The 18378-nt window shown below is 40.7% G+C and overlaps 1 protein-coding gene across 2 annotated transcripts in view; it reads right to left on the bottom strand.

The window, feature by feature from the left end:
• The window catches only part of vps53 (VPS53 subunit of GARP complex), a 230504-nt gene that overhangs the window by 13369 nt on the left and 198757 nt on the right, over window positions 1-18378 (bottom strand). For both annotated transcript variants that reach the window (XM_072589817.1, XM_072589818.1), the window contains one exon: window positions 13645-13782. In XM_072589817.1, the coding sequence (XP_072445918.1) occupies window positions 13645-13782 (138 nt within the window). The remainder of the gene's footprint in view (window positions 1-13644; window positions 13783-18378) is intronic.

Here is an 18378-nt window from a genome sequence, read left to right as displayed (position 1 = left end):
GCTGAGTTACACACTTCCTTCAGCAATGAGGGAACAGAGGAGTAGTTTTCAATTTATATCTCGTGATCTCTTTCCGGTACAGAAGAGGAAGGGGTGCTGATTAGTTTGTATCCTATAGCAGTGACCTTCAATCCAAACAATTAGGCAGTTTCCTATGGCAGTTGGTTGATGCAGAGATCAAAGAAAAAGCTAACGACGCAAACCTGGAATATTGTCAAGTGCAGTGTTGATTTATTTCATTGCACATCCCTGTTGTGCATACAGTGTACCAAAAAGGTCAGGTAAAAGCCTGCCAAAAACATAAGAGGGGAAATATCTAAAGCCACCACTAAGCAAGCCATTCCCTGATCCTTTTCCTGACTGTAATAGCTTTGTGGTAAAAGGAAAACACCACTGGTTATTTATTCATATAAAAAAGGATTTATTTCTTCAGTTCAATGTCATTGCAATAGATTTGCTGCAATCTGAGACAATCTTCCACTCGTGTACAGCGGGGGTCAGAGAGAATAGCAACTGGCTTGTTAACACGCAAAATACAGCTGACTGCAGCAGAACATGTCAAAGGTCAGGTCATTCACTACGGAGATTCTCCAGTTCTTTTCAGTCTGAAGACATCATTGACATTGATCATTTTCACCTTCACACTCTGCAACTCAAATTCTTCATCAGCTAAAATGGACTCGATATAAAGAATTCTTATTTCCAACTGCACGAGCCAGATAGTATATATGCCAAGTTCAGATTTCTAATGCTGGCTGCTTGTTCGTATTTGTCGTGATTGTAACAAGGTCAGCTAGGTGGACCTCAGAATATGAGTTCCCTGACTGGTGCTGTTAATCTGGTCCAATCAGGGAGCCCTGGCTGACACAAGAACAGGAGTGTCAGAGGTTCTGCTCACGCTGAGAGCTGGCTCTGAGGGAGCTGGATCAGGGTCAAGGACTCTCCACATATGAAAAAAAAAGTGACAGGATACCAGACTTTGTGGAGTTATTTTAGTATTCTTACATGTATTTGTATTCTTCACCTTCCATGTCACCTAAAAGCACTGAGATAGATGTTGACCTTGTGTGATAGTGTGAAATGTCTAACTGCATGTCAGCAGTTTTTTCTATCGTTATTTATTTTTATATCAAGAACGATAACTTTTGTCTTTATCTATGATGCATGTTTAGCATCCCAAAGCTCTTCACAGGAGCAAATAATCCAACAAAAACTTTGTTATCAGAGTCATATCACGAGATATCAGTGCAAGTTACGAAAAGCAAATGAACGTATGGAAGGAGGACAAGGAGCAAGAAAGATACAGGGAGGGAATTGCAAACCTCAAGGTCCAGGCAGGTAAAAGTGCGCCTACCAATGCTGGATTTAATTAAAATCAGTAATATACAAAAAAACACAGAACTGGACGAGCGCAGAGATCTCAGATGATAATACTGCTTTGAATTTGAGCAGAAAATTAATGTGAAGGGAGGACAGGAGAGTACAGAACTCAGAAGACAAGGTCAGTTAAAACGATGAAAAAGAGAAATCCTTTGGCACAGAGGCCAAAGGCGGACAGAACCTCTGTGGTGTCCCTGACAGTACCGGGGTTTGAGAATCAGTATATGTCAATGTCCTTTAAGGAAATCTGCCATCCTTACCAGAGTGGGAAACGTGGATGAAGTTGGTTAGTGGCAGAAGAATGATTTTAAAGGAGATGAAGGAAGTGGAACAAGCTGAGGTAGGACGAGAAGGTTTCAGAGCAGTTGAGGGATGTAGCAAGATGAAATTTGGTGATAAGATCCATTCCAGCACTGTAATGATTTGGACAGGAAATGGCCTAAGGTATAGCAGGTGAAAGGCTTCAGTAAGGGGAAAAGGTGCCAACACCTACCAGCCATACCCCCATTGTAAGTCAGCACCAAAAGTTAGCACACTTGTTAAATCCTTAGTATGGTAACCAATATCAAATTATATCAAAGAGTACCAACCCAACTGTTGGTTAGTTTGTAGAGAGCCAGTCCATTTCCATTTATGAAGCATAACTTGATTAGATATTTTGATGCTTAATTGAACCTTAGTATTAAACAAAAATTAGTGTGTTAAATCCAATGATGCCTGCCACTGCTACTCAGGTTAAAAAAAAACTGATTCAAATCAGATCTTTTTAGATAGGCAGCTGTTGAAGCAGGATAATGCAGGAAACTGACGTTAGTGTATTTTAGAAATTTAGAAATACAATTATAAATTGGTAGCAAAGACAACTGATTCTCAGTATAGCCTTAACAAGGTTCAAGAACAAGTCATTCGCTTCCCCACAATAAATGATGTCACCTACATTAGTGATAGTTTAAATTACTGCAAAGGATCCACTCCTAACATTAAAATATTAATAGTCACAAGATTAACTGGCCTAAAGATCACAATTTTATTGCTGCATGTTTGATTGTGGACCAAAATGGAAAAAGCACTGTTTTAAAGGAGAGATTGTGGAAGGAATTGCTACCCTTTTAAAAAGGGTGTGTGTGCGTGCGTGGTGGTATCTACATTGCTTTGTTCGGGGGGGGGGGGGGGGGGGCATGGGGGAGAGCTGAATGTAGACAGTTTGGTGTGGGGTGGGGGGTGAGGTGAGGTAAGGTGAGGTGAGGGTGGGGTGGGGTGAGTGAGGGTGGGCGTGGGGTGGGGTGGGGTGAGGGTGGGGGTGTGGGTGGGTGTGGGGTGGGGTGAGGTAAGGTGAAGTGAGGGTGGGCACGGGGTGGGGTGGGGTGAGTTGAGGGTGGGCGTGGGGGTGGGGTGAGGGTGGGCGTGGGGTGAGGGTGGGGTGGGGTGGGGTGGGGTGAGGTGAAGTGTGGGTAGTGTGAGGGTGGGCGTGGGGTGTCGTGAGGTGAGGGTGAGCGTGCGTGTGGGGTGGGTGAGGGTGGGGGTCAGGTGGGGTGAGGCGAGGGTGGGGGTGGGGTGAAGTAAAGTGAAGTGAAGGTGGGCGTGGGGTGGGGTGAGGTGAGGGTGGGCGTGGGGTGGGGTGGGGTGAGGTGAGGGTGGGCATGGGGTGGGGTGGGGTGAGGGTGGGCATGGGGTGGGGTGGGGTGAGGGTGGGCATGGGGTGGGGTGGGGTGAAGTGAGGGTGGGCGTGGGGTGGGGTGAGGGTGGGCAGGGGGTGGTGACACAGGGAGATTTGCCTGGCAAAAAGAACCTGAAGCCTCAAAGCCAGTCATTTTCTCCATCCAATCTCTGGAAGCTGTTGCTTGTGAGCAGTAACTAAGACTTTGTTGATAGTGTACCAATCGCCCTTTCCTTCCTGTGAAAGAACCTTGAGAAACAAGATTAAAGACTGGAAACTCCTGGCAAGCCATCTCAGCACACGTTATGGACTGGTGACATTAAACTGTGGTGTGCGTGCACGTGAGCATGCATGTGTCAAGAGATTTGAGTTTTAAGTGGTAGAGGGCTTTTAAAAAGTTCAAAGTTTTAACTAGTACAGCGATATGTGGATCTTTCAATGCTGTTTACTTGTATTTAGAACTAATGTATTTATAATAAACAGTCACTCTTGTTTAACACAGGAACCTTGTTTCCAATGGACAAGTAAAGCAGGGACTGTGTGTGCTTTGATTAGAACTTCCGTGGTGTCCCTGGGAGTACTGGGGCTTGAGAATCAGTGCATCTTAATGTTCTTTAAGGAAATCTGCCATCCTTACCTGGTCTGGCTGACATAGGACTCCAGATGCATAGCAATGCTGTTTATTCCTAACTGGGCAATTCAGGATGAGTAACCAATGCTAGCCAATCAATGGTCTAGCCAGTGATGCTGCTATCCCATGAAAGAATAAAAGAAATATCAAGTGCAAAATTTAAAAGTTCCTATTTCTTCCTTTACACTCAAAAAGCCTCAGTGAGTTACTGTGCACATTGTAGATGGGCATTTGCTGCAGCCATGTGATGTAAGTAGTAAATGTTTAACATTGTGAATGGGTCACCAGTAAAGAAGATTGCTTTTACATGACTGGGGTTGAGCTTTCTTGAACATCGTCATAGGTGCATTATAATCACCCAAGGGTAAGGGTATTCCACCAAACCCTTGTGTCTCATAGAAATTACTTGGGAGTCAATTGGTGAGACACTTTCTTCAAAATACCCAACCACTGACCTGCTCTTGCAGCCATTGTATTTATATGGTTGGTCCAACTAAATGGCTCTCGATGATAAAGACAAAACATTGTGGATGCTGGAAATCTGAAACAAACTCAATGCAGGAGAAACTCAGTAGGTCTGGCAGCATCCATGCCAGACCTGCTGGGTATTTCCAATGCTCTCTGTGCTCATATCTTATCAATGATGAGTGTGCTGATAGTATGGTTTAAACAATAGGACAGCCCTGAATGTCAAGAGAAGTGGTCAGGCATTGTCTTGTTTGACACAGTCATCATCCAACACTTAAGTGGCAAATATCATGTGCGCCACACATCAACACAAAGTCTGAATATTGTCCAGTGATTGCTTCCGAGAAGGTGCTGGACCCACCTTTAGGGACTCGTACAGCAACGCTCAGCAGAAACCCTGACCAAATTTCCACTTCCCTAGCTCTGCTGAGGCCAACTCACTTGCAATATTGTCATCCTGGATAATTCAATAGTTCAGCCTAAATAGGAGATCAACCCTCAATCCTTCCTGGAGAAACCCACTGAGCTGGTAAGGAGCCTTCAGAATACATATGCGAAGGATTATGGATATATCACGCACTTTCATCACCCTTTATAAAGATGTGTTACAATCTGATCCTTGCTTTAAATTTTTACAATGTAAACACTACTTAAAACAACACAGAAAAATGTCTCTGAAGTGTCATTATCTCATTGGTGTCACATTCTGAGGCCGCAGTAGATACTTTTTGTCCTATTTTCCTTATATCTCAATGTTTTTCACATTTCTGGTATCAAATTTTCAAAAGGCTTTGTTCAAATGGCAAGCTGATTTGCAATCATAAGCAAAAGTATCCAAAACAGGGAGTGTGCAATTAAGCATTCTTCTCATTAAGCATTAAAATCTGAGGTTTTGATTGCTGCATTAAGGTACTGTGTACCCTGGAAAAGACATACCAGCTGAAAATTCCCCAATTAAGATTGCCCAGTAAAAACAGGATAAGAGAGCTGTACTCAAATTATCATATGCAACTCATGTGGAAACAATTTCTTCAAAATCTACAAAACATGACTTTTCTCTTCACAGAATCTTAAGATGTGGTGCAGTTATACCAAATAGCATTTGGAATAAGAGTGAGCAGCAGCTGGAATTTGCTATTTATTCACTCAGAATTTCAACAAAGGGTGAAGCCAGTAGGAAAAACAAAATCTTGGATAACTAAATACCATTTATTCTCAAGAGATAAACTTCAACATTTTTGAAATTCTAAGCATTTCTATTTACTTTTCCTTCTGATTTTATAGTATGCTTTGTGCCTTTTTTTTGGTGTCTCACAAGGCACAAATTCCTTAACCAAAGGATGGGCAATGCTTCCTCCCTCTGACTGTACCAAATCAGCTTGTGAGCCAGTCAGAGTGTTCAAAGTAACTTTGGGATGAGGTGTCAGGTAATTTTCCTGGCAACTCAGCCTCTACTCACTGTCTCTCCACCTCAAAGGTCAGCGTTTTATGTGAGAACACATACGTATAAACGGAGGACATGTCTCGAGCTGTTCAGACGGATACGGGAAATTGCATAGGAATATTCGAGTGCCTCTAGCTAACTAGCTTCCTGGTCAATACTCCTCCTTTAATTATCATCAGACCAAGTTGATTAACTATCTACTTAGCTGCTAGTTGAGAGATGTTCAATTCTGGTCTCCCTGTTATAGGAAGGATGTTGTGAAACTTGAAAGGGTTCAGAAAAGATTTACAAGGATGTTTCCATGGTTGGAAGGTTTGAGCTATAGGGAGAGGCTATTTTCCCTGGAGTGTCAGAAGCTGAGGGGGTGACCTTATAGAGGTTTATGAAATAGTGAGGGATACGGATAGGGTGACTAGCCAAGGATTTCTCCCCAGGGTAGAGGCGTCCAAAACCAGAGGGCATAGGTTTCGGGTGAGAGGAAAAAGATTTAAAAGGGACCTAAGCGGCACCTTTTTCCACACAGAGGGTGGTGCCTGTACAGAATGAACTGCCTGAGGAAGTGGTGGAGGCTGGTACAATTACAATATTTAAAAGGCATCTGGATGGGTATTATGAATAGGAAAGGTTTAGAAGGATATGGGCCAAATGTGTCAAATGGGGCTAGATTAATTTAGGCTGTCTGGTTGGCATGGATGGGTTGGACCGAAGGGTTGGTTTCCGTGCTGTACATCTCTATAACTCTATGATGTGCTCAAAATGAGTATTGCCTCCACCAAGTCATATCTACCCAAGAATAATTTGTTGTCCGAAATGTTTCAAATACTTGCCAAGAGTGATGTAAATGGGTATTGTGGCAGTTACAACTCGAGCACTGGGGCACACAGATTTTATGTAAGACACTGACCCCAAGAATGAAATGTAGTCATGAAACTAAAACTATCTCGCAGACACTCCATGTCAACTAAACACAGATGATTAAAAAATTCTGATCGATTCCTCATCACACTGACACTGACGATGCTGAAAGGATGAATCTCAACCTTTCATTTTATTTCTTCAGCCATTCTTTTGATTTACATCTGCACATCAGAGAGAGTTTGCATTCCAGGAGATGCCCGTTTAGAAATAATTACAGTGGAAATCTCTGCAACACCGAGCAGACAAAGCTTACACTATTTGGTGCAGGGTTTTCAAATGATTAGCTGTGATTATGTTGTGTGTTAAGGAAGAAAAAAAATCATTCATTAAAACAACATGAATTCATCACTTCATAGCCAACAAATAGTGTTGGAAACAATCATTTAAGAGGACAAACTACATGTAAAGATTCCATCGGCAGTGGATAAAATGGATTACCAATCAATTTGCTAATGGTGCCATTAGCTGAAGGAGGAAACAGAGATGTCACCCTGATGTAATTATGCTTTTGTGAAACATAATGCAGACTTACATTATGGCAAAGGCGCTATATAAATTTAGTTTTGTTCTTGGAGTGCACCAAGGACAAATTTAGATGAGAGTGTTTTAATGCAATGAGTTAACAGAATTTGGTTATATGATCCTATAAAAATCAAGAGGAAAATATGTGATTTCTTCAAAGGGAAAAGTATGATAGGATGGGGGAGGGGGATAAAAAGCACAAAAATGGGGTTGCAAATATGACTGGCTTAACTTCATGGTCAAAATGACCTTTTTCTCCCAAGAGTTTTCTGATTCTGTGAAAAAAAAAGCTGTGCCAAAGGCTGAAAGTAAAAATAGATAAAAAGATGAATGAAAAAAGACTTGTATTTATTCAGCAATTTTCACAATCGCTGTGCGTCTCAAAGTTAATAAAGTGTTTGTGAGTGTAGTCAGTTGTTCCTACATAGAAATCAAGGTAGCCAGTTTGTGCACAGCAAGCTCCCACAAACCTCAATGTGATAATGTACAGATAATCTGTTTTTGTGATGTTGATTGAAGGATAAATATTGGGTTACCCCTCTACTTTTCTTCAAAATAGTGCTGTGGGATCTTTTACACCATGTCTAATGTCTTATCTAAAAAACGGCACCCATCATACCCCACCCTCAGCAAACACTGGAGTTTGTGTCTTGATTTTGATGTTTAAGCCTGAAGTGGGTCTTGGACTGATCCTAGTGAGTCCTAGCAAGTGAGTATGAGCAGTGACAGTGAATATATTGATCCTTACTTACAAAGGCATGGATTAATGAAGAGATTGGTTGCACAGATATGTAAAAGGCTAATCATGCCTGACAAATATCGTCAAACGTTTTGCAAAGAAAGCAGAATTCATTTACAAAGCCATTACAGTGGATGTTACCGATATGGATTTTTAAAAGGAATTTTCTACAGGACAACTTCAGACAATTGGATTAAGTGTGGATAGGATAAATAGACAAAGTCTTTTCCCTGGGGTGGGGGAGTCCAGAACTAGAGGGCATTGGTTTAGGGCGAGAGGGGAAAGATATAAAAGAGACCTAAGGGGCAACTTTTTCACTCAGAGGGTGGTACGTGTATGGAATGAGCTGCCAGAGGATGTGGTGGAGGCTGGTACAATTGCAACATTTAAAAGGCATCTGGATGGTTTTATGAATAGGAAGGGTTTGGAGGGATAGGGGCCGGGTGCTGGCAGGTGGGACTAGATTGGGTTGGGATATCTGGTCGGCATGGACGGGTTGGACCGAAGGGTCTGTTTCCGTGCTGTACATCTCTATGACTCTCCAAGTGGATCAATGTTTACAGAGCTAACACAGATGCAATGAACCAAATGACTATATTCATTGCAGTACATTTCTGGGGAAAGTAGTAAGGTTTGAGAGTGCTCCATGTCAGCAAAATCTTTTGACACAGTTTAAAATTACTTAATGTTATTCATTCTCTTAGGCTTTCAGGATTATTTTTCTCCTTTCTAAACTTCTGGTTGAATAATTCTGTCTGTAATTGAACCTGACAACAGTCATTGCAATTCATCTGTAAGGATGAATTAGACAAGTTCAAATATGTTAAGTTTGAACATTCAGAAACATCTCAAAGTTTGAAGAGTATGAAAAATAAATTCATTCATCCAACTTCCAGGTAGCAAATGGCACCAGACTGTTTAGTCAGATTTAATTAGCGTGTTCGCATTGAAGCGCTTTGTAGTCAGGAAATGCAGCTGATGTGAGGCAGGATATCCATGCCTCCATCTCTGTATGTACTACATAAGCCTCTCTATATATAAATACACACCACAAAGGATCTACGTGCTGAGGAAAGAGATAGAGAACAGGAGACAAACAATTTTAACCTCAGTGGATAAACAGGAATTCAAGATACTACACTTAATAATAGTACACATACAAGTATTAAACTAGATCCTGTGACAAAATTGAATTGTGTTAGTACTCCTTAGGTCCATACAAACAATAATTCAGGATCAAAAAAAATTATTGAATTTGACTGCTTTCTCTGGTCACTTTCTGAATATTGTGTGAACAAAGGAATGGCATCCTTAGGAGAACTGTCTAAGAGGAATTAAACAGACCTGAGGTACAAGAGGGCGAAAGGACCACAAATAAAATCATCGTTGAAATAACCTGGGCCTAGTGAGTCCATTGATATAAATTTATTTCCATTGATATAAAATTCAGACTAATTTCACAATCAGAATTGATGATACAGTTTTAATGCCTTTATTGGGAATGTCTTTGAACATACTTACATCGGAGGTGATATAGCGTAAAGGCAACAGTGAGTCAGGAGTAAATGACGGTCTGAAGTGGTGAAAGGATCCTGCAATTAATGATGTCTAACATGGATGTTTAGTGTGAAATAAATATTTATGTTTTGATATCAAGGTTAGCAAACATTGCGATGACTACTACAATAAACTACTTATACAATTATTTTGATATGTTGCAACATTCAAATGAATCTGTCCAGCTATGTAACCTGAGCTGGATTTGAAAACAGTGTACATTATTCTGCTTTGCAGAAGGTGAAGAGAATGTGTGTGGTACATATGTATTCCAGTGCTGAGTGTGTGTTGCTGGAAAAGCACAGCAGGTCAGGCAGCAACCGAGAAGCAGGAAAATCGATGTTTTGGGCCAGAGCCCTTCATCAGGACTGTCTCCACATGTGTATTCTAGCAAGGTACAGTACCGTAATAATATTACTCTATATTCAACCTCTCAGTTTTGTTGTACTTATATAGAAAACACAAAAGCAGTGACAAACTTTAGGTCATTGTGGATGCAACACCTAACTATACAAGTGAATTGTGACAGTAAGGCCACAAACAATCTCAGAAAAATCCAACACATGTATCTAGGATAAAACAATTACTGCATGGATGAGTAAAGATCAGGTACAAAAAATAAATGGACTGATTACTGATGATACTAAATAAGAATACATACTTTCCTGTGTATTATTCTAACAGTTGAGTTTGTGGGTTCTGATTTTTAAGTTTTACAATTTTTAAAATGGGGTGTTCTGAAAAGGCCACTTGAAAGGACTTTGATATTTGCTGTTTGTTAAATTCAATCACAGAACAGCAACAACATCCTTCTAAGTTTATATAACTTGGGCTTATACGGCAAAAACAACAGAACCTTGATTGTATCAGTAGTAATGCATGTCATCAGAAATATATTTGCAATGCCTTGGGATAAGGGTACAGAAGTGAAAAGTCAGTACATGGACATGTGTCTCTCTCTCTCGCTCTTTCTCTCTCTCCCTCACACACACACACCCTCCTGCAACTCAAACAAGTGACGTGGTCACATTTGAGCGAGTTCATTGTTGCTATGTTAGGTGGACTCAAATGACTTCTGCAAATTGAACACGAATGTGGTGTGGGAGCTCCAGTGGGGCACAGAGAAAGTGCCAAGACATGTTGATGTAGGAGGAGAGGTCATCTTGGTGAGATCTGACCTGGAATACATCCTAAACGGAGTTTTACCGAGGCAGCCTTTTGAGTTAGGTTGGCTGAAAGATTCACTGAAAATCTGAAATGTTATGAAGAGCCTAAGGAACATCTAGGAGGAAAGAAAGTGATTCTTTATTAAACTGGTGCGTATAGGAGTAAATAAAGAGAGAGTTTAGCGTAACCTGGAAGAACAGCATCTCATTTCTCACCAAGGTACTCTGCAGCTTTCGGGACACAACATCAAGTTCAATCAGTTTAAGGGTCTGAGCTCCTTCTCCCATGTCTTTGCCCCAGCCTGACTGATGCTCCCAGGTTGACCTCTACCCATTCCCTTGCCTGTCCAATCACTGTTCTCCCTCTCTGGGCTCCATCGCCACCTATCGTCTACCTCTTAGACTAAACCCCCGTCCCCCCACCCACTACCAATCTCATTTTCAGCAAATATACCCACCATTTTCCTGAGTACAATCCAATCTGAAGGAGGGTAACAATACCGGAAACATTAACTCTACTTTGTCTCCCACAGATGCTGCCAGTCCTACTGAGTTTTTCCAATAATTTCTGTTTCGTTTGTTTGTAAAAAGCTTAATTGATGAAGTGTTCTGATGTCCAGGGAGAAGCTTGCTTTATTTAATCATAAATAAAATCCATACACAAAGATGCAGTAGTTAATTGAGGAAATAAACTGTTTGGACAATGTTAACAGAATAAAAGTATTATATCCTAATAAGACAAATCAGTGGTATTATAGGTAATCAGACAAGGCAGCCGCAACAGTGACCTGCCTCTCTTCAGATGCTGACAGACCCACTCTGCATTTCAAACAGGTTTTCTTTATTTCTAGGTTTTACTTGAAAGGGTTCAGAAAAGATTTACATGGATGTTGCCAGGTTGGAGGATTTGAGCTATAGGAAGCAGCTGAACAGGCTGGGGTTGTTTTCCCTGGAGCGTCAGAGGCTGAGGGGTGACCTTATAGAGGTTTACAAAATTATGAGGAGCATGGATAGGGTAAATAGGCAAAGTCTTTTCCCTGGGGTGGGGGAGTCCAGAACTAGAGGGCATAGGTTGAGGGTGAGAGGGGAAAGATATAAAAGAGACCTAAGGGGCAACGTTTTCATGCAGAGGGTGGTACGTGAATGGAATGAGCTGCCAGAGGAAGGGATGGAGCTGGTAAAATTGCAACATTTAAGAGACATTTGGATGGATATATGAATAGGAAGGGTTTGGAGGGATACGGACCGGGTGCTGGCAGGTGGGACTAGATTGGGTTGGGATATCTGGTCGGCATGGACGGGTTGGACCAAAGGGTCTGTTTCCATGCTATACATCTCTATGACTCTATAATTCTATATCTGACAGTCCCCTATTTAAAAAAAAGTTGTCACATCAGTGATCTAAAACAGTTTGGAAATGACTAGTATTTAGTAAAGCAGATCATTTAGTGTTATGTAAGTAATGCACAATCTTGTGACGTCTTATGTTCTTCCAAGTAGTGACATGAAGCATTTGAATTTTAGTTAATGGAAGATTCTAGCATTCAATTTTATAACTTTGGAATCAGAGGAACAAGAAGCTGGAAGGCAGGAATCCTGTGCATGTGTGTCTTGAGGTAAACTTTGGATTTCCTAGTGTCATTCATTACCTACAAACTCAATACTCAAAAGCTAATGGCTTTGAAAAGACTCTAATCTTTAGTGAGTCCCTTGACTTACCAGTATTACAACATAGGACTTTGGATTATTATTAAGTGCTACCTGAATTTTCCTTTGCGAGGTTAATTTCTTAAATTGTTACATCTCGGATTAGAATGAAGCAGCTCTCAGTCAATTATAATCTCGAGGGAAACAAGTATCAAACAAATCCCCAAAATAACAAGTCGAGGCATCTTTCACTACCCTACCATAGAGGAGGATGGTTGGGGAAACAGGGTGAATAGAAGCAAGTCGCCAACTCAACCCATGACTAGAAAAGATTGTGCAGACATGGCATGAAGAATGGAAAAAGACTCCTTGAATTCAATTTGTAACGACATTTCATAACCCACGTAAGTAATCTCCCCAAACTTGACATTTTATTCCTCTTACCAATATTCTACTTCACATATGAAGGAAAAGGACAAAAACTAGAACTAGCTTTTCACCTGCACAAGTGAAAGTCACGATGAAAACCTCAACAGCCCGTGTGGCCGTCAATTTGTCACTTCTGTCAAACACAAGTTCTATTAATTCTGTTTTCTGCTCAATAGCAACAACAGGCCTTCCCCAAAGGGCTTGGATATGGAGCCAGCAGGTCACAAAAATGTGCTCTCGGTTGTTACAGTGGAATATCTAGCCAAGGTGTCATGGAGTTTGCCAAAACTGTGCACCGATATTGTTGATATCATTGGCCATCTAAAAGCCTGTACAAAATTTATCTTTAAAACCCATTTCTAAACCAATACTGCAACATTAACAATGGCCTGGGACACTTCAGTTTGCATTACTGATCCGTTTTGGAGCAGATCGAGTTAACAAAGAGAACCCTAGTCTCTAATGATCCCAGCTCTGCAACTGATAATATTGTCGGAGCAGAATGCTAACAGCCCCATTGCAACTATATTGCTGCACTTGAAAAACAGGTTTCAAGTATTATTTCCTCAGAATAAAACAAAGAACTGCAGATGTTAAAATTCTGAAAAAAAAAAGAAATTGCTGGAGGAACCCGGCAGGTCTGGCAGCATCTCCGGAGAAAATTCTGTAAAAGGATCAATGGATTCAAAACATTAACTCTGCTTTCTCTCCACAGATGCTGCCAGAAACGGAGTATCTCCAACAATTTGTTTTTGTATTAATATTTCCTTGTAAGCAGCTGTAGAGTACTGCCTGACAACTTTTCCACCAAAGATAATTAATAATTCAGTTAGTGCAATCCACATATCAACGAAGATTGCATACTACAGAAAACACAGTAGATTTTCCGCTATGATATCACCTCAGCATTCAAATGGCTGCTGTGAGCATTAAAGTGTGACCTGCTGAGATGACCACTGGAAAATCGCTCCTGGAATTCCCGTATTTGAGGCTAAAATATTAAATCTAACATTTGAGATTCCCAAATCGTGAGGGATTTGCAGCAGCCAGCTAAATCACATTTCATTCAGAGTTGAATTTTCTTACCTTTAGAATCATCTCAGCACGAGTCATGCCTTTGACGACAATCTTTGTGTAACTCGCTGGGGCCTTGCGTATGACTTGAGAACCAATCGAAGGAAGATCAAGCAGAACTGTTTTCAGAGAATGAGTGTCAAGCAGGAGCTAGAAAATAATTAAACACCATTCATTTAAATTTTTTATTCTTTATCATTTGCTGAAAATTTAAAAGTTTTTCTTGATGTGTGGTATCAACTTAAAATGAGCATTTGGGGAAGATGTGGCGGGAGAAAAAGAAGTTATTGAGAATGACAGGAGTTCATCAGTGCTGTGTCATTGTGTACATCTCTAATTCAAATCTCTGTACGAAACTGTTATGGAAAGCAATTCTACAAATGTTTCACATTAGGATAATGCATAATCTGAAAGTTTTCACCCCACAAATACATCGGGATCGTAGCCTCCTTCCTCAATAACCATGAGGACTCTCTAAAACTAGGCACAATGTGGCTATGTATTTTCGACATCATTCATCTACATTACTCAACAGCAGACTGACAAAACAGAAACAGTTTACGTTGTGAACTTGGATCAATTTAGCTGGGCTAAATCAACCAATGGGTCAATGAGAGCTCCTTTGGTCTATTAACAAGAAAGGCAATGTTTAAGCTTGTTTTGTACAGAAATCAAAGTCAAAGTAAGCCACAATATTTGAAATCGCAAAGGCAGTAGAGCATTTTCATATCTACACATTCAGAGCTTTGCAAAGATGATGATTAAAGGAAAATCTGGTAGGATTGATCACATGTCCCATACAGAACGCATTGGAATGCCTTTCCATAGGTTACATAGCATTTACAAAACATGAGCAAGCCATGTGGCTTAACTAGTCTTTTTTGATACCCCACACAGGTTTTCCCCTATGCTACATTATTTCAACCATTCAACGCATCCTTCCATTTATACATAGAAACTAGCTATTCAGCCCATCCTATTAGTTTCACCAATGAGATCATGGTTTATCAATTAATCAAAAGTTGTAAATTTGCTCAGTGAGCTGGTAGATTTGTTCTCAGATGTTTCGTCACCACACTAAGTAACATCATCAGTGAGCCTCCAGTGAAGCATTGGTATTCTGCCCCGCTTGCTTTCTCTCGCAGTTTGTTGTGGTGGGCGATATCATTTCCAATTCTGTTTCTGAGAGGTGGGGTCCAAATCGATATGTTTGTTAATGGAGTTCCTGTTTGAATGCCAGGCCTCTCGGAATCGCCATGCATGTCTTTGCTCAGCCTGTCCCAGGATGGATGTATTGTCCCAGTTGAACTGGTCTTCCTCTTCATCCGTGCGTATGGATACCAGTGATAGCTGGTCATGTCTTTTTGTGGCTAGTTGGTGCTCATGCATCCTGGTGACTAGTTTTCTGCCTGTCTGTCCAATGTAATGCTTATTGCACTCCTTGCAGGGTATTTTGAATGGGATCCCCAACTCCACTTTCCTGCCTTTTCCCCATAATCTTGGATTCCCTTACTGGTTCCTCCCTCATATAGTTGGCTAGGCTCCCCATTAGGCAACAGTGTTATTGGGCTCAGTCATTCCTTGAAGCAGCAAATTCCACATTCTAACCAGTTACTGGAATGCAGATGGTATTTATCCAGAATTCCGCATTGTATTTACTGGAGACTCTCTTATGCTTAGCTCCAGCTCTGCATTTCTCTTTAGAGGAAAAATCTTTACAAAAGAGTTTGATCGGGTAGACTAGTGATTTTAAAGAGCTCTATTCACTTTGAATAGAAAGAAATGGATAGAATAGTGAGGAAGGCGTTTGGTATGCATGCCTTTATTAGTCCGTGCATTGAGTATTGGAGTTGGGAGGTCATGTTACGGCTGTACATGACATTGGTTAGGCCACTGTTAGAGTATTATGTGCAATTCTGCTCTCTGTTCTAGAGAAAGGATGTTGTGAAACTTGAAAGGGTTCAGAAAAGATTTACAAGGATGTTGCCAGGGTTGGAGGGTTTGAGCTATAGGAAGAGGCTATGAATACGCAAAAGCTATTTTCCCAGAGTGTTGGAGGCTGAGGGGTGACCTTAGAGATTTAAGAGATGAGGGGCATGAATAAGGTAATTAGACAAGGTCTTTTCGCAGGGTGGGGGTTCCAAAACTAGAGCGCGTAGGTTTAAGGTGAGAGGGAAAAGATTTAAAAAGGGACCTAAAAGGCAACTTTTTCACACAGAGTGGTACATGTATGGAATGCCAGAGGAAGTGGTGGAGGCTGATACCTTTTAAATGTTGTAATTGTATCTGGATGGATATATGAATGAGAAAGGTTGAGGGGGATATGGGCCAAATACTGGCAAACCAGACTTGATTACTTTAGGATATCTGGTTGGCATAGACGAGATGGAGTGTAGGGTCTGTTTCCATGCTGCACATCTCTATGCCTCGCTGACTCTATCTAGAAGGTTCTAATACCAGGTGTTGAAAACTACCCTGCCATATTTTCATCCCAACATTTCACCCAGGGTAATGGTAAATGTACAATGTTAAAAAGAAAATCCTATGCTAAGTACTCAGCTGTGTGTTTTTTTTAAATTGTGACATCAAGTAACACTAATTAAACAAGAAGATTGAAGAATTTAACTGATTTGTGTAGGGAGGGTGCAAGTAGGGCCTTTTAAGCAACTCCTGGATAACTGTTGCTGTTAAATATTCATAATGGATGAAAAAGTATCTGCATGTCTCAAATATCAATGCTATTCCCACAATGAGTCTTATTTCACAATGAAGCTTGTGCAGACTGTAGAAACATATAGAATGGGAAAGGGCCATTTGACCCATCAAATGTGCATTAGTCAGAGAAAAACAGTGCAGGGTCTCTAATTGCTTTTATTCATGGCTCCCTATTTCAAAAGGGAGATAAACTTTCTCCAAAGATTCTTCTGGTCCATTATGATTTGTCAGACTCCTCCCTTTTATTTAAAATGATAGCGGGAAACTCAAGAGTATTAAATCAAACTGTACAAAAAAATTCAAATCACACCAGATTCATTCCAAAAGTAAGTACCAAACAATTGACCACATTTGAACAAGATTGTGTATACTTATCCTTATAACTTTCCAAGCATTCTTTAACAACGATTCAAATGTTTAATGTAATTTTTTAAAATCAAATTTCAGTCTCATTTAAAATTTTAAAATTCCTAGATCTTCTAATCCTGCAGATTCATACCAAGAAAAGTTAACCTGGTTAAAATATCGGAGGCATGAATAAGGCAGTTAAAATCTAGATCATGGTTTTAAAAAGTCATTCACAGAACATGTGCATTGTTTGTGAGGCCAGCATTTATTTCCCATCCCTAAATGCCTAGAGAATATGGTGACAAGCTGCCTCTGGTGTATTTTACAGTGTTGTTCGGAAGGCACATCCAGGGAAGAATGGCAACGTTGCTTTAAGTCATGGTGTAGGTGCGAATGGGATCTTGGTGGTGGTCCCATGCATATGCTGTTGTCGTCCTTCTACAACTCATGGGTTTGTAAGGTGCTGTCGAAGAAATCACAATTTCTTTTTCTCTAATAAACAGTGCAGGTTTTTGAATTTCTTTGCATAACTAAAGACAAGGTCCCAGAATCAAACTTTACTGAAGTTCTCAATGCATCAAGATCCACTTTGTTGTGTCTGGTGGTCAAAAAAGCACTATTGTCAAAACCTCCACAGTACTTTATATCATAATTTACCAATGAGTTACATAGGTTTAAAATAATCTGCTACAATAATACTTTAGCTCTACAGACCCCAAAGAACTCCCCAAATCTGATGATATAAGAATCGAGAGTTTCATGTGAGTTGCATCTGCAATAGTCTGTTCCATCAATGGAGGGAGCTGTTGTGTCCACATGTCATCACAAACTAAACCTCTAATTTAGTGTTTAAGTTGATAGAACATTGTTCATTTGGACATTGTAGTCTACCCTCCAATAGCTTAACCTGGCAACATAAAGCCATGTTTATGTTTACATACGACTCATTTGGACAGCTAGATTCTTGGTTCTGACCATTTGATTGCATAAGGATAGGTTCAAATGGCTAAACTTCTCACAGATTAACTTGAGTTCACTTATTAAAAATGGTACATCGTGTAGCATTATCATACATGTCAATCCCGAATTCTGTTATTGCATAACATCTCATCATTCTTTCCAGAAACTCTGCAGGGAAGCCAATATTTTAATATGTTGTAAACACAAGTGTCTCGACAAAACATTAGATGGTAATCTCCCTTAATCCTAAAGTGACCTTCACTGTCAGAACATGGTGTAGGTCAGTGGTAAACAACATTTAAGCAATGTCCTGGGAAAGCAAACCCAGTTAGACTGGGAGTGGCAGACTGCATTTAAGTTGTTTTTAAAAGGTTTACACACAAGCGACACAGTCTTCAGCATCCACGCAGAGCAGTAAATTAAGCATGGCCGGGAGAAGAAAGGGTTGGGGGGGGGGGGGGGGGGGGGGGGTGGGGGGAAGCGACGGAGGTAAGAGCAAAATTCACAGACTTGTGTGAACACCACAAGGAATGCTGGTAAGCAGACAGTTCAGTCTACAGAGACTGGTCATGAGGATGAAAAATTGTGGAGCTGGTGCATTCCTGTTCAGGTCAACTGGTGTTAGCTGGCCAAGAAGTTGACGCCAAATAAATGTGACACCAACAGATAGTTTGCCTGCCAGACAATATTTGCCTCAGGCTGATAAGTGTACTTGACATTTCA

This window comes from Chiloscyllium punctatum, chromosome 19, assembly GCF_047496795.1.
Source record: "Chiloscyllium punctatum isolate Juve2018m chromosome 19, sChiPun1.3, whole genome shotgun sequence".
NCBI lineage: Eukaryota > Metazoa > Chordata > Chondrichthyes > Orectolobiformes > Hemiscylliidae > Chiloscyllium > Chiloscyllium punctatum.
This window is presented reverse-complemented; position numbering and strand designations above follow the sequence as displayed.